This window comes from Pempheris klunzingeri, chromosome 2, assembly GCF_042242105.1.
Source record: "Pempheris klunzingeri isolate RE-2024b chromosome 2, fPemKlu1.hap1, whole genome shotgun sequence".
Taxonomy (NCBI): domain Eukaryota; kingdom Metazoa; phylum Chordata; class Actinopteri; order Acropomatiformes; family Pempheridae; genus Pempheris; species Pempheris klunzingeri.
The window spans coordinates 14,845,756-14,864,428 of record NC_092013.1 but is presented as its reverse complement, the minus strand read 5'-3'; the positions used below and the strand labels follow the sequence as shown (position 1 = coordinate 14,864,428).

The window sequence follows — 18,673 nt, the reverse complement described above, 5'->3', positions numbered from 1 at the left end:
TATAATTCAGATTCTACACTGGGTGCCAGAGAACTCCAACTCTATCCATTCGATGCTGGCCACACACACAAAAAAAAATTTAGCTACTTGACGAAATCCCAGCTGCTTGTAAATTGTCCATTACCTTTTGAAATTTGTCTGCCAAAGTAACTCAGGCAAGCAAATTCAGTCCTCTTTGTCTGCAGACCGATGCAAGTAGGGGATCTAATCAGGAGATGCAAAGTGCTGCATGCTAATTGCATCATTAGCTAAACCAATGACTCAGTCACAGTGACTTCAGCCTCACCCTCCCCCCAACACTCCCTCCTCTGCCCCGTCCAGAAATAGGGAGTCAAGCCTCAAGCTCTTTACTGTACAGCTGCTCAAGCAGAATAATTTTAACATGTTATGTGCAACAGCGCAAAATGTTAACGTTCCAGAAATATCCAACTGAAAAACATAGCATTAATGAGAGTGTGCTATACAACTGTCATCAAGACACTATCCAAGCACTGATGTTCCTCCTCCAGGGAGTGGCAAAGATTAGTTCATTCTGAAACGCTGAAATAAAACGCATTAGCTCTGCCACACATTGTGATGATGTTGCCTCAACATGACAGGCGCATGATAGCTCCATCTAAAATGTTGAGGACGGCCACGGGGCCAACAACAGGCCTGAAACGTCTCACAGAGTACCCACAGGTAACAGTCAAACACATGCACACACACAAACACACGCCTCTGTTGATTTGGATTTTGATGTGATGTGATTTTAATGGTCAACAATGCTCTCTTGGTGCACTGTAATGGGAGCACAGCCCAGCAGTATTTTTTTGGCTCAACTTTAGCTTGGTTGTACAATGGTGGGTGATTAACCCACTTGAGTTGCCCTCCTATGTGGATGACCCCCGCCCCGCCCATGACATGCTGTGGTTCTGCATCCCTTTTGCTAAGAATGACTAAGAGGCGGTTTCCCAGCAATTGAAGATGCAGCCTACCAGAAAAGAACTTGCCTTTTATTTCCTGTCTATGCAAAATGAAAGAGGTTGAGGTAACACCTCTGGTCCTTCCTGTCATGAGTGCTGAAATGAAAATGAGAGCATAATCCTGAGGGGCCTCGTGTCAATGAAGATATCCGAGTGGTGAAGCTCTGCTCAAGTACTCTCTTAGATTAATGACACACCTCACAGTCCGAGTCAGTTCAAACAACGATAGCTACACAAGCGTGAACCTCAAGATTATGACATTTCCAGTGGCCGTGTTGTTCTAACTACAATGCATACGCACAAAATCCCTCCAAGTTTGCTGTTTTTATTAGTTGCACGTGTTTGACAGCGCTTTTTCTCGTTGCCTCGGACAGATGGAGGACCTGGCCTCTGCAGCACTGTCTTCGCTCCAGTCAGTGAATGCAGCACAGTGTGACTGCGGCTTCTGCTTCTGCTGCTGCTGCTGCTGAGGATGGAGAACTGACGTCTCCATGTCGGGTCACATCTGCAGAGCGATCTCTCAGTATTAAGATACGCTGTTCCTCTGTTTTCACTGTTGTCGGTGTGCACTCAGCCTGAACAGTGAACACGTAGTGGACGTTACCTCGGGCTGACGTTACTCTGCCGATCTCAGGCGCTGATGTCAATCCATTACGCCTCGGATTGCAGCGAACTTGAGGCTCAGCACACTTAGCAAGCTAATCACGGCTAACTGAACGATTCCTGGTGACAAACACCCACTGCTTTAATGGTGTAACACCTGCCCGCGGTGCTGTCGTGTTACTATCAAGGACAGCGTTACAGTGTCACGTTAATTGCGAGCCGTTAGTAGCTAGTTACCGTGATTAACGTTGCGTTAACTGCTTTGCCAACATAAAATAGCTGGCGTGAAAATACCTGAACGCTGTTAAATCAGTTTCAACACAATATTATCGTTGACATAACACTTGAAGTGGGGGGAGAAAGCCAGTTTGCTCCTACCTTTGTCGGAAAGCTGCTCTTCTTTTCCTGGATGAGTGAAGATGTGGATTTTTGTTGCTCTGACACAACTACCACGCGCTGCGCCACAGCCCCGCCCTGCTGGCTGCGGGCGAGCTGCCATTGGTCAGTCAGAGTACAACTGCAGCCAGGCCGAGGCTTCTCATTGGCTAGAGGACCTGTCAATCTATTCGGATCCTGCTTCCCGCGTTCTCAGCAGTGCTCGCAATACCTTACATTATGCAGCCTATATTTAGGTGTCAACAACCACTGCAGGCATGTGGAGGCGAGTCACAGTGACCTCAGGCATTAATGTACACGTAAGGTAAGACAAACAGGGTTTTGTCACAGTTATGTTTTAATGTAGAGTGAAATGATACAAGCTGTCATGACGGGCGAGCGATTGTGGAGAAACTACAATGAAACCAAATCAATTCCATCTCATTAGGAAAGCCAGTGCAGTGATTATCCATATTGTATTTTAAATAACAAAGAGGGTAAGCTGGCTTTCATTGCCAACTAATACAGGCAAAGGATGACAATAACCTGTCAGAACAGAAACATCCTTATGTCCCCTGGGGAGAATGATTTGTCACTAGTGACTTTGACTCTTTGTGCCAGCTACGTTGGATTAGCAGTCTCAGTAGTGCCAGGCTCATACAGCGGGCAGTGATGCTTGCAAGGTGTAAGTGAACACAGCTACAGTCAGTCTTTCATAACGAGAGGAGCCTTGACTTGAGCTGCAACCTCAGCCCCCATAAGTTCCTCTACGATCGTCAGGGCAAACTCGAAACTGGTTCCTGGCCCACGGCTGGTGATGTAATGTCCATCCTTCTGTACTCGAGCCTCTGAATATTTATAGTGGTCTAAAAAAATGTTCAAAAAAAAGAGAGCAATACCATAAGTATAATCACAGTATGAGACTTTTAAGCTGCAGATTGAAAGCCACATGTCAGACATCACACTGTGCTATAAGCACTTACACAGATAATCTGTCACTATTTCAACTGACCCATTTCTTCTATATTCTGTCAAATTCCTGCATCCGCTTTCACCTGAGTGGTGTGCTCTCCTCCACTGCACAGTGACATGATTTTCTACAGGCAAGAAAGAGCTAGTACAGCACCATCTGCTGCCATCTACAAGTAATTACTATTCCTCCTGTTCTGAGTTACAGCTGTAAATGTTGAAGCCGCTAGCTGTACATTTTGGACAAAATCTCCACCCTTTTTTCCATTAAGTGTTTTTTTTTTTTCGTTTTTACCTCCGGCCATCATCTTCTCCTTCATGGCAGGATGTGTTGTGACTGTGCTGCCGTACCCGATGCCATGTGCCAGAAGAGCAGTGGGACCTACAGAAGGACAAAGTTGTTTAAGGTTAATTTAACAGCTTCCTGTTAAAAAGTGCTACTTAATACCAAGTTCTGTTGCTTGTGTCAGTCCAGGTTTTCATATTTATGCTGTTTTAAGAGGTTACAAACTCAAGGGTAAAATACTGCATGTTCAAATCAATACCCCCAAGCTCAACACAAAATATGAAAATCATACAGCCAGGGTGGAAAATACAGAAAATGCTACATTTCACATTATGAACTACAATTGGTGCTATAAATGAATGACATTAGTACAAAATAAGTGATGACAACGCTATGTCCCAAAGGTGTCCTCAACTGTACCTTTGTTTCTAACAATACACGCAAGCAGTATACAGTTTCAGTTTCTCTCCAACGACTCTGCACCACGTTGAAAAGAGAGAAAAAAGGAGAGGCTGAAGACATTGACTGCTGCTGCATTAACTTTGGCAATGTCCTAGCACTGCAGTGAGCTCATCCAAAAACTGTTAATAAATAGAAAGTTATTGATTATGCTCCTTGGCTGCCTTCCCATGCAGTCTAAAGATTACACTTTCCCCTGGCAGAACAGCAGACTGCCAGTTAAAGCCAAGCTTCTCCTGTTACAGCTAGTCCCCACCCAGAGGACGCCAGTCTGGGGAGGGCGAGACCTTCTGAGAACCAGAGTCAGACAGCGACGTGGAGGAAAGGGTGATGATGGCCATCTTTCAACCATCTGATGAATCCTAAAATGATGCATCTATGTTTTGTGGATATGACCGTACATGCATGTAACAAATATTAAACTCAAAAAGAGTAGGACATAATGGTGAACTTATCCTGCTGATTTTTAAAAAAAATTTTTTACACATTATTATTTCAATCAAGTCCTTTGCAAGGACCTTTTTCACATGTCAAGATAACAATTTTCATGTTAGGGGAAGAATAATGAGTCTTGCTCATGGCCCTCTTGCTGGCAGGTTCATTAAACTGTATATTCCTGTGAGGATTTCAGTCATTTTCTAGGACACCCTTCAATCCACTTTGCCGCATTGGTCCCCTTCCCAATTCAAAATGTCCTTCCCGTGTCCTCTCTCTGCATATGGAGGCTGTCAAATAAAATGTCAGTGCTTGTGGGTTCACTCAGGGACAGTTATTAATCAAACCCTCACCACCCTGTTCATTCCAAATGCCAAGAAAGGGTCACACATGACCATAAATTAATGAAGCATGTCGTCTGTTCACAGTGTATATTTTTCAAAATGTGGTTGAGGTGTGTGGTTTACTCCTTTAAGCGTGCATGCAGTTACTAAAATATCCAAAAATCCACTGAATCCACTGCCACATGCATATAAAAACTGCACCTTTTTTCTGCCCAAGATCTTTAATTCTAGTTGCGAGCAAATCCAAATCCCATTTTCCGGCACAACATTTGCTCGATATGTCTAAAACCACAATATCACATCTTTAGTGCTGTTTCTAGTTTCAAATGTTTACAGGTCACATGGTAGCATAGTGCATGGTTTATTAATTTACATCACAGGATTGCCAAACTGGTTTGATTCGATATGGAAACCGACTACCAATACGTATATTGCTCAATTACTTATGACGATGCTATTTTAGAGAGCAAGCATCGGAATGAACTGCACGGTGTATGCTGGGTAATTTTCATCTATTTGATTAAAAGCAACAACATGATGGTCAAATTTGAGGCCACATCATTTTTAAACTTTGACCCACAGACAGGCATCACTATTAGAGGTTTGTTCACAGATTGTACCTGCACATATGGCCGCAATCAGGCCTTTTCTGTCATCTTGATCCTTCAGCACCTCCTTCACAGCGGGAGACTGCGAGAGAGCACGGAAAGCAGGTGCACAGTGACTCATTTGCAGGCCATGTGATTGCACAGTGAATATGCTGACTGTGGTATAATCACTGAAACAAACTGGCAATGTTTGAAACACATCAAAAATAACCCATCACAGTTTCAATACAACCACAGATTTATTCAACAAAAACAGCAACAATAACGTGTCGACTAAACACAGCACACAGATGGGAAGATAAAATGAGATCTTTGCCAGATTTTTGATTAAAACACTGACTGTGATAATATCAAATACGTGTTTACTTTTTGAAAACACTTAAAGAGTAAGCAGACATTCCTCTGTATGCAACAACTGTAGCAAAGACACACTTAATTCTAAAGGATGCAAGTACAACGAATGATACCAAAAAACAATACATTAACTATGGATTCAAGTATAAATTATGGTGACACATTCTTATATTGTGTTTTGGGTCATTTATTTTCCATCCACTCAATTTCTATACCCATTATTCCTGTTCAGGGTCACAGAGAGGCTGTAGCCTATCCCAGCATGCACTGGGCAAGAGGCAGTCTTGGCTGTTATTTCATAAATGAAAAGAACGAATATAAAATATTTGCAGCATCAAATAATTAGCACTGACCCACTGTATTATTGTCTCAGTTCATTTAGGTACTTTTAATCATTTCCTTATTTATTCATTTATAGAAACCTGAGTGTTTGCATAAACAGGGATTGGTCAGTTCTCAAACTGAGGGCGGGGGTTGCCAAGTTCAAACCTCAAACATTCACTGAGGTAAAAATAAACAAGCATGCTTTCATGCTTGTAAGGATATGAATTTGTTTAGCATCATGTATCCACATAGCAAAATGAAAAGTTTAAGGCCTTGAAAGAATATTTTCTCAAGCAGCTTCTCACTATGAGGAATGGGCTCCTACATGAATACAAAACAGTCCCCCAAAGTTTGTATTTGTTTTCTCTTTGCTCTTTTCACCAGTTGGAAGAAGGTGATGTGACATATAAGCAGGATTTTGCCAAATCTGAACCAGCAGCTGATGATAGATCAGACCACACTCCGTCCTGAAGAGGCAGGTGAGTTTTTAAGCGGTAAACAAATTAAACACGAGGATGTTTTTTTTTTCCAAACATGGTCTTTGATTGCTGCTTGTATTTTATATAGTATTTAATGTTATTGAGAAATATCAAAATATTCTATTTAAAGCTGACACAAATCCTTTTGTTTCATGTTTCATTTCATGTTTCTGATATAACATTTAACTTATATAATTAACAATATAATTAATTGTTTATGAGAGTATATTATTTTCTATAAATTTGCAGGAATTACATTTTTCTGCAGCCAAAAGGGGACAGAGAAGGTTTGAGAAGCACTGTGCTGGTCTACGGCCCTGTGGTTGTAATGGGAAACCATCAAAAGGTCATCAAGGGCCAGCTTGGCTCGGCCTGGTACGGTGCAGCCAAAGCTGACAGACCCAGGCCCGTGGAAAAAAACCTTAGGAGGTCAAAACATGCAGAGACTGAACCAGTTTGAGTATTTCTCACCTCTGCCAGATTCTGGGCTCCTGGCATTCCTCCTGGTAGAAGTACCACATCATATGGGCCCTGAGAGACAAACCACAATAGACAAGGATTTGGAATTGCAGGATAGCATTAAGCATGGTTGGAATAATGGACCTAATCTAAATGAAAATAATATGCATCACAAAAAGCTAGATAGAGCTTTGACTGGCTTTAGGCTGAAAGATGTAATGACAGTGGTAGTAGATGGATGCTGAGCCCAACCTGTTTGCTGGCATCCTCCAGGCTCTCATCAGGACAAATGACGACGTTTCTGCTGCACTGGATTGGCTCTTTGCCCGTCAATCCTGCGACCGTCACTGCAACCTACAGGTTTGAGTAGGTAGAATAAAAAAAAGAGCAGCATTAGCATACTGGCACGACGTGGCAATCTGTCTGTTTATGGCTGATGGAGACTTTTATTTTGAAAGCTTTCAAATGGCGGAGAAGTGCCGTGACGTTGGACTTTGACATTTAACTTGGCCTCTGTCTGCACTCACTGTAAAGGTTAGTGCTTCAACAGTTGTAAAAGCTAAATACATCTAATTAAAAGTCCAAATAGTGAACAGTCAGGTAGGGTTAGTAAAGCTATAGCTGCGCAGGTGGCTAACATTCATGCTAGCTTGCTGCAGCATGTTAGTCACTGGCATTATTAGCTAGCTAGCTGCTAGTTTACGGCCATATGCACACAGCAGGTCAACAAGCGTGCCGCCGCGCTACTAACCCCCGCTCTGCGCATGATGTCCACAGGAATGACTGTTTCCATCTCCTCTGCGCCTTTAGACAGGATCACTAACGCCCTCTTGCCTGCCATGGTTAGCTCGCAGTTAAGCCAAGGCCAAGTGCAAAGACGCTAACTTCAGTGTGCAACTTCCAGCAGCAACTGGCATCCCCTGCAATGAGGTTTTGACAGGGGCTGGGTTGCCAGGCTGCATCATCTGTATCCCCCTTTCAAAGACGGTGCACATAGATTGTGTATGCAGTACACCAATATTTGTTTATTTTATTTATTTGTTTACGTGTACTTATTTAAGAAAATAGTGTCATGGCTTAAATCAGTGAAAGAGCCAAAGAGACACGAACTGCAAAACCAATTAGAGCTCCAGTATTATTGATTTCTTTTGCTTACAATTGAATTGTAGCTGAGAATATGCATTGTGACCTATGTGATGTTTTTCAGATAAATGTCTTGTAATCAAAATAATATTTTTTGAGTTAATTTGAGGACAAATGTTGGCAGTCTCACCACCTATAGTCACAAATACTGGACTCACATTGACAAACACCAACTAATTTACAAGGTTTCTAAACTCGTTGGGTAGCCTAGATGCTTTTTATAAACTGTAACCATCAGCATTAAATCTTAACCAGCGTCCATATATATGTGCACAAAGGGAAGAATTCAGCACCTGTTTATAGAAGATACCACTAAACAGTTTGCAGTAGAAAAATAGAACAGCTTTTAGAGCCATTAAGACCACGTTTATAAGATAAAATTATTATTATTGCTGTGTGGTGTGCCACTGGAAATAAAAGGTTTCCCAGACAGTGATAATTAGGTTACAAGCAGGCTTAAAGCAGGGCTGTTATATTAGCCTTTAATAACAGACAGTACAATCTTTCTACCAGTAGGTGGAGGCATTAACCAATGATTCTGGGAAGCAAGAGACACGAGGGATGCTTGAGAAAGAAGTTTCCATTAAAGCGTAATGTTCACCACTGTCTTGAATCCAAAGGAGAAATGTTACTCTTTATGGACACAGACACTAAGAAAGCACAGAAATCCATGTGTTGTCCCTGTTAATCACAGGCTTTTAATCAGCTGTAACATGCAATTCAAAGAGCTAATTCAGTGTCATGATGAATGTGTTTCTGACAACAACACCTGGCAGCAGGTCACCAGATTCAGTAAGTTCTTCAAGAACTTCTGCACCACAACTCTTAAGACATTTAGGGAATCATATTCCAGTGTAAATCCTAGACTTAATGTCTGGGGCTTTAGTGCGCAGGCACCCATCCTAGTTAATGTGCCTCAGTGCATTCTGCTGCTGAGATTCACTTTCATATTTGTGCGACAAGCTAGAGCCCAGTGAAACAGAAGATTAGACAAAAGCGTAGGGGGTGCTGGCAGCAGGTTGTTTACTGCGTGCCTGTGAGTGAATCCAAGAGGCAGCGGTGATTACCAGTATATGCAGCTGGGGATCAACTGAACTAGACCCGCGGTGGCACTCGAGCTAATTTCCATACATTAATTCACTTATGTACATTTACTAATTCCTTTCAGTATGTAATCAGAAAGTGCAGGATCGCACTGATGAAATATTTCAAAGTGACAGTAGTAAGGATGACAAGTAATGTCTAAGACGCTAAAAACAAAAGGTCTGAGTAACAACTAACAAACGCCGTTATATAACTGTTTGCATCGGGCTTCAAACTTCGCATCCCAAGCAAGGCTCAGTTCTTTGTGAGTAGATTTCTATAGGTTACAATACAAAATACATTAAAAACAATCCCTGGAAAATAATTAAAACAAATTAAAGAACAAGACTGGTGATTTTCTATGTTTTTATTATTGTCAACAAATCCCACGAAAACCAAAACCATCAATAAATGGATCCTGCTAACAAGTATTGTCTGTGTAGCCAAAGCCTGATGTAGCGAATTCCTCTGTGCCACAGAGCTCCATTGTTGTTCAAAGACTATTAAAAACACATATATGAGCCACAGTGTTGCACTGGATGACGTGCTCCTTTATTATGATAAATATGGGCATTGTACTTTATTCAGTCAGTCAGTCCCACATACCCCATCCTGTTGCCATAAATACTCAGTAGCATGTATTAATCCACGGCTGTAAATAGTCCCCAACAAATGCACTGTTTTCTCACTGTATGAGTAGCATTTGCTAAAAACCACAATGCCCAGCTCTATTAGGAAATCACAGTCTGTTTTATTGAAACTTTATGTGTGTGTGTACATATATACACACAAATATGTATGCATGTGTAAATGTATATCTATGTCTTTTCATAGAATTTGCTTTTGAATATAAAATTATGCCAAACTTTTAAAAGTCTAAAACACAGCAGCATGATTTTGAAAATGGTTAGCTGTAAAAGCATGCATGTTTCTATTTGAGAAAAATCCACAGACCGCAATGGTTCATTAGCGTGGCGTGGTAGGAAAAGATCGTTCAGTATGCATGTGTACACGCAGTAAAGTAAAGCACGCATGTTCTTCTCTGGATATGTGTGGATGGTCTGTGGAGTAAAAGGGTTCACATCAGTGGATTCCTTTGCGTATTATTATTTCTCCTGTGTTCTCTCATGCCTGCATCACCAGGCCTTCCTCTGCTTTATCTGGCCCTTCACAGAGGTCTGCTCGAAAACCTGAAGGGCTTCTGGATTCAAACCTCCGGGGAGACGAGAATACAGAAACTTTTTTTTTTTTTTTTTTTTTTTTATGAGACGGGCACAGAGGAAAAAGAAAATCCTCAAAATGAAATGAGGGAATTCCACAAATTACCATTTGTCACAAAGTAATCCTGTTACTATTGCAAAGAATATGGAGCGGTGTAAACATGAAAATAGACTGCTAATATGGATGTAGCTTACAAGCAGAGGCTCTGTTCAGTTGAGATATACAGCTGCAAACCCCGTTTCAGATCCTTAGTAAGGAAGACTGCCACAAAATTCAAAGTGGTTACAGAAAAATTCTTCTACAGGGTGAGATTAAAATTTCCTGATGTTTTTCTTTATTTATTCTTTGCATTGCTGCATTTTAACTCATTTCGCTCCTACCCTTTGCTAGTCTTCCCAGTGATCTAATGGCAGCATTCATGGCTGACATTGCTGCAGTCAGAAAACTGATGAATATTTAGAAGCATTTTATCTTCCCATCTGTGCACAGGCTTTATCTCATGTCTGTTTCACACATTGTAAGCCACTGAGTGCGTGGAATGAGTGACAAGCATATAATCTTGATTGCATCTTGATGCTATTACCTTATGCTGCCAAGCGCTCAGGTGACAGCTGGGGGACAGTGAGGAGATCTGGGGGAAAAGGTGACATTGAATTTTACGCACCTGTGTCGGCAGTCAGCACCCGCATGCAGACACAAGATGGCGCCAGTTGAGTGAGTTCAACTTTGAGTGGGCTAGTTCAAAGGCGAGGCCAACTGTGTGAGGATATTTTCAACAATAATCTCTGCAAATAATAAAAAGAAAATGATACAAAGCAAAAGTTGACTTTGTGAGGCTACAACAGAGGCTATCCTCTTTGTTTCCAGATGGTAGGCTCTCTTCTGCCTTCTACACTGAGCATACGTTTGGATGTACGTCTCAACATCCATTAAACAATTTGTGTTAAATGCTTCAGCATTGTTCAAAAATGTGATTCCCACAAATTCAGCGCATGACAAGTTGCTTCCAAACTACAGAGGCAGTTTTACAAATCAAGGCAGCACATTAATGTGTTGTTCAAATTATTATGTGAGTATATGTGAGTGATTATATGAGTATGTGTAACAACATAACCCAGAATTGCCTCACAGTCATTTCTGGTTGCAATAATCTGTCTATCCCCAAATTATGCCCCCACCCATACTACTCGTACTACGAGGGGGGGCAAAAGTGACTCTCCTTTCTCTTTATTCTCCCTCTCTGTCTCAGTGAGTATCAGCCTGTTTTGCTCTCAGCTTGCCTCTATTAGATGCCTTAATGCTATACAGCGCGGCCTATCTTCAAACAGGAATGCTGATGATACTGGCCCTGCAGCGGTGCTTCCCCCCCAGCCCCAGCCCCGGCCTGCTCCTCTACACAGAGGGCAATAAAGACACAAGGAGGATTAGTGTTGTGTGCCTAACAAAGTGGTTGCCAGAGAGTGAGAGGGCCATGCCCATGGGCTCAACCACAACCCTGCTCAGCTCCACGCAGCTCTGTTGAGGTCCCCCCCTGCTTGGGCTTCCCTAAGGTCCGCTCTCTCTCAGGGAGCTCTGTGGATGTGTGATAGACTCTGAGTGGGTGAATTCATGTTGATGCTAAAGAGGCAGAGGACGCAGACAGATAATCCAGGGCTTAAGCAGTGCAGTAGTAACTTTCCCCCTTAAACAAGGGAACATATGTGCAAACAGTTAAATTTAATTCAATCACATTCTCGCGCTGTGCTTATTTTTCGCTGAAGACTTTCCCACAGTGAACTCAGACAAAAAGTTCCAACTCTTTGACAAGTGGGCGCTTGAAACCTACCATCAATAAAGCCACGATCATGTAGTTTAGCCTACATAGCAACCTGACGGTCCAACACAAGGGTAGTAGTTGTGTCTTTGTTGATGTATCCCACTCACCGTCCAGTGGAAAAACATAGTTTGATTCAGAATATGTACAGGCTAGAGGCCTCACAGTATGTTTATGGATATCTCTGCCACTATAACCAGTGTGCTTATACAAATGGAACACCATATAATTGTACAAGTCTGATAAACAGAGGGGCTGTGGTCTTGTAAATGTTGTCACATTAGATAGGAGTGTTACATCTTAGATTACTGTGGAGGAACATGCCTGTGGATGCAGGCCTGTGAGGACAGTAGCCTTTGGTTTGATGGAGAGCCGTGTACAGGACAGGACAGGTGAACCAAACAGCTGCTACCCCCGTTTTTCCCTTAAAAACCCCAGCGTGACAGATCAGGCCATGGCTCTCACACGTAACGGCTGGCTTTTCACACGGTAGCTGTCTCAGGCCACGTTACACACGTCCTTTAGATGGTCCATTTTGTGCATTGGGTAATGAAATTTACGCCGGAGACCCCAGAATATGCAGACATATGGTGGTTATTAATGCTCCTTTCTCCCTTTTCAGCTGCAGCCCTCTGCCAGACAGTATGGTCTGTTCCCGCTTGTCTGTTTTGGGTCCTCTTCACTCTTCAAGCTGTTTGCCTTTTACCTCTGTCACGCCAACCAGGATTCACACAGCAGCATGAACTGCAGTGTGCAGAAGAAAGGCCAAGTTCTGTTAATACTTGGCTAAGTTTACATGTTCATTCACACTTGATTATGGGGGAAGCCCTGAGTTCTGAATGGTTTCAGTATGTCAGGGAGGCCCAATAAGGAAAGGGTTATCCCTTTAACAGTAGATACACAATGGGAATCCTGTACAAGAATATGGTAATATTTATGCAAAAAATAACAGAAGTGACTTTTTTTTTTTTTTTAAGAAAAAGGAAAGCTCATAAAAATACAGTTAAATACTGTACGCTGCTGATGGAGGTCAGTGTAGTCTTCATACCTTGATTAGAGCAGATTTAGTCCTATGTGGTGTTACTTCATATATTTACAACTCAGCATAAGTCATGGTGCAACAAATTTAGCAAAAAATTCTGATTCTGTTCAGGGTTTTTTCCCCCACTCAGGCCTCTGAATTGATGGCAGCAGTACACTTGATTCTTTGAACAATGTACCGAAGCCACTCTGAAAACTGATGGTAAAATATCCTTTTTCCATTCCTTGGTAATGGAAAAGGATGCTCAATAGTCTCCCTCTGCAAAGTATTATGGCGGTAAAAAGGCATGCAGGTGTAGTCTATTTTTACCTGCATAAGCCTTTATAGATTAACACAGTTTACCAGTCCCTGCTCAGCTTTCCGTACACTATCCTAACTCTGAAATTAACCGGATTCTACTCACTTAATCTCCTACTTTTTATATAAATGCATACTGCATTATCTGACTCAATGTCTGAGACGCTTCCAAACAATTTTCCTTTAAAACTTTTTCAAATTGGTATGAAAACATTCCCACAAAAATGATGGCTTCTTTATTGTTGTCGAAGAGGGTATTTGCAGCTTGGAGTGTAATTTTTCAGGGTTTTGGAGGAGACAAACTACCTATAAATAAATCCTGTGCAATCTCAATTATGTCTGTTTTTTCTGCTCACCATTCCCACACTTTTGATTTCCACTTTAAAAGCAGAGTGATATATCCCTATGATTGGAAATGTTCAATGCACTTCTGGAAGTGGGTGCACTGTCCCGTGCAGATAAGGTTGCGAATGCAAGATCTGTCTCTCTGAAATAGAAGCCTGACAAACAGTGCTGTCTCTCCCAGACACAGTGGGAGAGGAGTGTGCTCGGATGGAAGCCTTTGAGACCAGCCTTTTTAATATCGGCGCCGCTGTAACATCAGTAAGGTGACATTTCGGCAGCACCATCAAGATCCAACAGTGGCCATGCTGCTTCGACAATCAATTATCCATGCATAACATCCCACCAGTGTGTGCGACATGAATCAGTCCTGGACCAGGCGTCTCCTCTGCCTTGATTCTTAAGAAAAGAGAGACCTTTCATTCGACCCTTAAGAAAGAGAGAAATGCTCTGTGTGCTGATAAGAGAGTGAAGAGAGAAGAAGTAATAAAAAAAAAAAAAAAAAAAACGGGTAAATCAGGGCTGATATTTATTTGCATTATCATGAAAGGAGCTCAAATTGGTTTCATTCCAATGACTGTGAATTATGATCCAGAGAGCACAATGACCATCTCCAAGCAGAAGCCAACGTTATGATTGAACGGGCAGAATGCATTCTTTGTAATGTTTGGTGGACTACAGGGATGAATGCACATTATCTGTTGCCTAAGGAGAAGGAAATACATTTCACAGCACATACTGCTCATATCAATTTTTGAGACCAGTTTAGTTGTTATATGATTGTTATCAACGAAGCGGCTGTAGGTAATTTACTTCCACAAGTAACTGACATGAATGACATCTCCTCAGCAGACTGCGAGATCTTCCTGTACTTGTGTTCTACTTCGGCTCAGAATATGTCACTCTCAACAGAGTGAACGGATGGAGAAAATAAATTCTTGTGCACACATCAGCAGGCCCCTTAGGCCACGAACCACTGGCACTGTAACATCGTGCTTTTTCAGCGCTCATGGTGAAGTGTTTCACATCTGCATGTATTTAATGGTAGCACATGGAAGTGTAAGAGTGGTGCTGTCTTACAACAAGCTTGTGGTAAGAAGTGAGATTTCTTCTGTCACTCTGATGACTCTACAACATATATATCTTGTGGTAATCAGATCATATTGAGTTACAAGTCCAGCCTGCGTACAACATGTATGATAACTGTGTTAAGTATAAGATTTCGGGTGCCAAAACCTCACAGTAAGTGGAGTCAGAGTCTGAGGAACCAGTTTGGCGCAGCAGTCTACTCCCTGAACCCAGAAGCTTTCTCCAGTGTTTGACAAACAGCACCATTCCCCCGCTCGCCTTCATTTCCATCTGTATGCTATCACTTGGCTGTCAGCGGCCGGATTGGCCTGTAGTTCGCAGGATGAAAGGGAGAGAGATCCTGTTGAGTGAATAATCTTGCCAGTTAACAGAAGAGAGTGGATGTCAACTTGACAGACTGTGAGTAGCACACAGATTTGGGATTCATGGGCAATCCCATAGTCCCTTTAAGTCCGGACGTGTGAATGTGAAATCAATAGTACATCCATACAACAGTTTGTTTGCTGGACCCTGGAACGCTTTGTTATGAAAATAAGAGTCATGGATCTTCACCTTACGGATTGAGCACACAGAATAGGGGACTATAAACATGTGCTTTTAGCATGAAAATCCTGATCTTTTTTTTTTCTCTTTACTGTAAATGAAAGCATGCACTATTCAAATACATCCATTTATCAGCACAATGCAATTTAAAAACATGAAACCAGTGCGAATGATCAGGTACAGTGTTAGTGTTAATATGAAATCCCTCTTGTGTAAAATTCCTAATTATATTCCCTGTGAGTGGGTTAATTTTAATTACCATATTCACCTGTGATGCCTCAAATTAAAATTGTCACATCCTGAAGGTAAAGCTCGCGGTTTAAAACATCTCCTCGGGACCTTATACAAACCTCATAAGAACCACTTCACCCTCAGACACTATGTCACCATGATCTGTATCGTTGGCGATATTCAATAGACTTCACTGGCACCTTTAGAGACACATGCATGTGCATCACTGTGTACATACAGTATAACATAGCTGTCTGGGTTGGCACCGCCGTCATGCCCTGCTGTTTATTTGATATGCAAAGGAGTGCTGTGGAGCAGCTCCACGGTCTCTGCTAAAGTACTTTACTCCTCACATAACCCAAAGTGGCAGCAGCAGCATCAGGATGAGCTCCAAGAGCGAGGTGGCTCCCTCTCAGTAATTTATAATGCACTTAACTCCTCTACCCTGTTGATTGTCTGCATTACCAAGAATCAAACACGAGGCAAAACAAATAAAAAATGCCACTTTTTATTTTGGTTTAACACCGTCGAAAGCACAAGTCTTTCATAACGTTCCTGCTCATTCACATCAGGGTCTGTGTGGAACAGAAACAGGGATTACGGTGGCAAAGGAAAACCACTTCAAACTGCTTCCATAAACACCATCAAAGAATGGCGTCTTGAAAAGGCAGGGTGAAAAGGAGCGAAGGGGGGAAAAATAAACAGTCAGTTTAATTGTGGTTAAATTCAGTAGTTTGGAAAAACACCAAAAATATCATTATTGAAAATACTACAGTGCAGTTAGATCTGCGCAGACAATGCAGGGACTCTAACCACACCTTTCATGCCAGTTCGACAAGCCTTCCCAGAATACTGTGCTGCAGCCTGGAGTCGTATTGACTGCCCATCGCTCGGGGTGGAGGCCATTATTAAATGTGCTCTGTGGAGGGCCTGCAGGTAGCTCCCAGGATCAGACAGAGGGAGAGCAAGAGGGGGCTGTTTGGCTTAAGTGTTTTTTATTAGGATAGATGGAGGCCTAAGCTCCATAACAGTGCTTCAGCCCTTTTTCCCAGACAGGGGCCCACTTTCCCTTCTCGCTTCACACAGGCACATATCAAAACACCGGCCCCTCGCAGACATGCCGCTCAAAAATGGCATGTTCTCCTTTTTCACTTGGCTCAGCTTTCTCCCTTTAAAAATACAAATGCTCTGTGGTGGAATTCTGCAATTTCCTTTATCGTGTGCATCAAGCCCATTTCTCGACTGTCTCAACATAATTATTGTCACTTAAACAACATCACACAGGGAGGATTGACAAGCCGCGAGTGTAAAATTAATGGCGTACTCATGAGAACGTATGAAACTCTACTTGAGATCTCATTGTGTGTCTGCACTGTAAACCAAAAGCTAAAAAATACTGTGGGCAGTTCAGCCAAATTTGACTTTTGGCTCCACCCCTGCTCTACATTTTTCACACAATGCTGTAGCACATATTAGAGCCAGCTGGCCCGATGACATAACTTCCTCCTCCAGTTGTAACGATATGGTGACATGTGTTAGCCTGCTTTTACACTGCCCATCACTGACACTCGAACACCCTGAACATCTGCTCTGAACAAGGACAGTAAGTTGGGGAAGAAGACTGCCCGCAAACGCTTCCGTCCCTTAATCTGATGGCCGGGAGTAGTTGTTAAAAATCCCTTTAATGGAAGAACTTTGTGTGAACTTTACAAAATCTCATAGAACGCATGCGTGGTTGTGTTACAGCGGTTTTACATTTATTAAAGCTCCTTGTGTTATGAGAAACAGGATTTCTTTTTCTGTCTATGAAGGGTAATCAAAGGTATGGGGAAATATTTTATAGCAGACTTTAACTTGTCTTGACCTCGCCGTTGTCATTGCTGGAATGCTGTGGAGCCAGAAAAAAAACCTCTCCCATCTGGCTTGCCATCACTCCAAATGCTGGTGTTATATGTGTGGGAACTGCAATGGTCTCGCAGTGGGCACAGAGGAGGAAGAAAAGACGGAGGAATAGCAGGAGAGAGCGATGGATTCACTTGAAAGATCCAGCTGTTGGGCCATCCGAACCCTGGGAAAGTCTGATACTGTTTTTAATGTATGGGTGATCACCTCACCAGCACATCAGCCTGACTCATAAAGCTCTTCTAAAAAATGTAGGGAACAGGTGGACGGGGAAGTTTGGCAAAGGGTGAAAGAGGCCGTTTGCCAGGTCAGTTCTCACTGCCAACATTATATGCTGCTTTGAACCCCACTTTTTTTGCCTCATTTTGCTACGCTGTAAATCACTTTTATTTTGCTAATTTCTCCACATTCTTTTTTTAAACATCTATTGAACCCCAATTGCTTCACACATTTATGCCTCCACCTTTAATGCTCTTTATGTAGTAGCAGTAGTTTGTGTCAGCATAGGGAGGTAGATATGAAAAACTCATTCCTTAGCTTTAATGTGGTGCAATGCGGGTGAGGTCTGTACAGCAGTGTGTATATTGACTTCTCTGTTTCTGTAATGTTTCATTGAATAAAACAAACAGCCAGCCCCTCAATCCAGTTTTATCCATAACCTCTGAAATGAGACTTTATGTTTCATACAAACGGCATCTCGGTTACATCAATAATCCTGCAAATGAAATCGATTTCCCCTCCCGCTCTTCCAATTCTGATCACAGCTGGGTTCCCCATATGGAGTATTAATGGGGTGGAGCACCCTGAGCCTGATCTAAAGCTGGAGAATTCTGGGCACACCACAACATCAAATCCCACTGTAATTACCTTCATGCAAACACGGGGGCCCTCTCCAACACAATATGGGTTGAAGATTGGGATTTGTGTGCATTGTTTTTGATGCTGAAATTGATCTTGAAAATTGTTTGGTGCAATTTACCAAGATGCTTAAGAAAATTGAAGAGCACTGACTGTGCGGCATACAAATGTCTTGTTGTTATGAGCACAATATACAGGCTCTTGGTGGCTCATCTACATTTTTGACAGCAATGACTTTCCGGCACAATACAACAATAGCTAATCATTGTGTTTTCCATAAATTCAAATTATAGACATCATGGATCTTGACAATCGTCACTCATCTTTTTACCCGACGAGAAATTCTCCAAATCGAAGATGAAACAAATTTTACCCATGCAGATGGCTTAGCAGCTGGTTCTTCTCAATTAGCTTACACATGTATTTGAGCCCAATTTTGGCACAACAAA

The 18,673-nt window shown here is 42.1% G+C and overlaps 2 protein-coding genes across 2 annotated transcripts in view; both read right to left on the bottom strand.

Annotated features, from left to right (window-relative positions):
* kcnab2a (potassium voltage-gated channel subfamily A regulatory beta subunit 2a) overlaps positions 1-2,002 on the bottom strand; it is an 81,002-nt gene extending 79,000 nt beyond the window's left edge. Inside the window, exon 1 of the mRNA XM_070838798.1 lies at positions 1,947-2,002. The gene's annotated coding sequence lies outside the window, so the exon portion shown is untranslated. The remainder of the gene's footprint in view (positions 1-1,946) is intronic.
* A 281-nt stretch (positions 2,003-2,283) lies between these two features.
* Positions 2,284-7,592, bottom strand: park7 (parkinson protein 7). Its single transcript, XM_070844444.1, has 6 exons — positions 7,412-7,592; positions 6,913-7,014; positions 6,673-6,732; positions 5,057-5,126; positions 3,208-3,294; positions 2,284-2,809 (listed from the first exon to the last, which is right to left on the bottom strand). The coding sequence occupies exons 1-6, from the start codon at positions 7,499-7,501 to the stop codon at positions 2,649-2,651; spliced, it is 570 nt and encodes a 189-aa protein (XP_070700545.1). The 5' UTR covers positions 7,502-7,592; the 3' UTR covers positions 2,284-2,648.
* Positions 7,593-18,673: the final 11,081 nt, after the last annotated feature.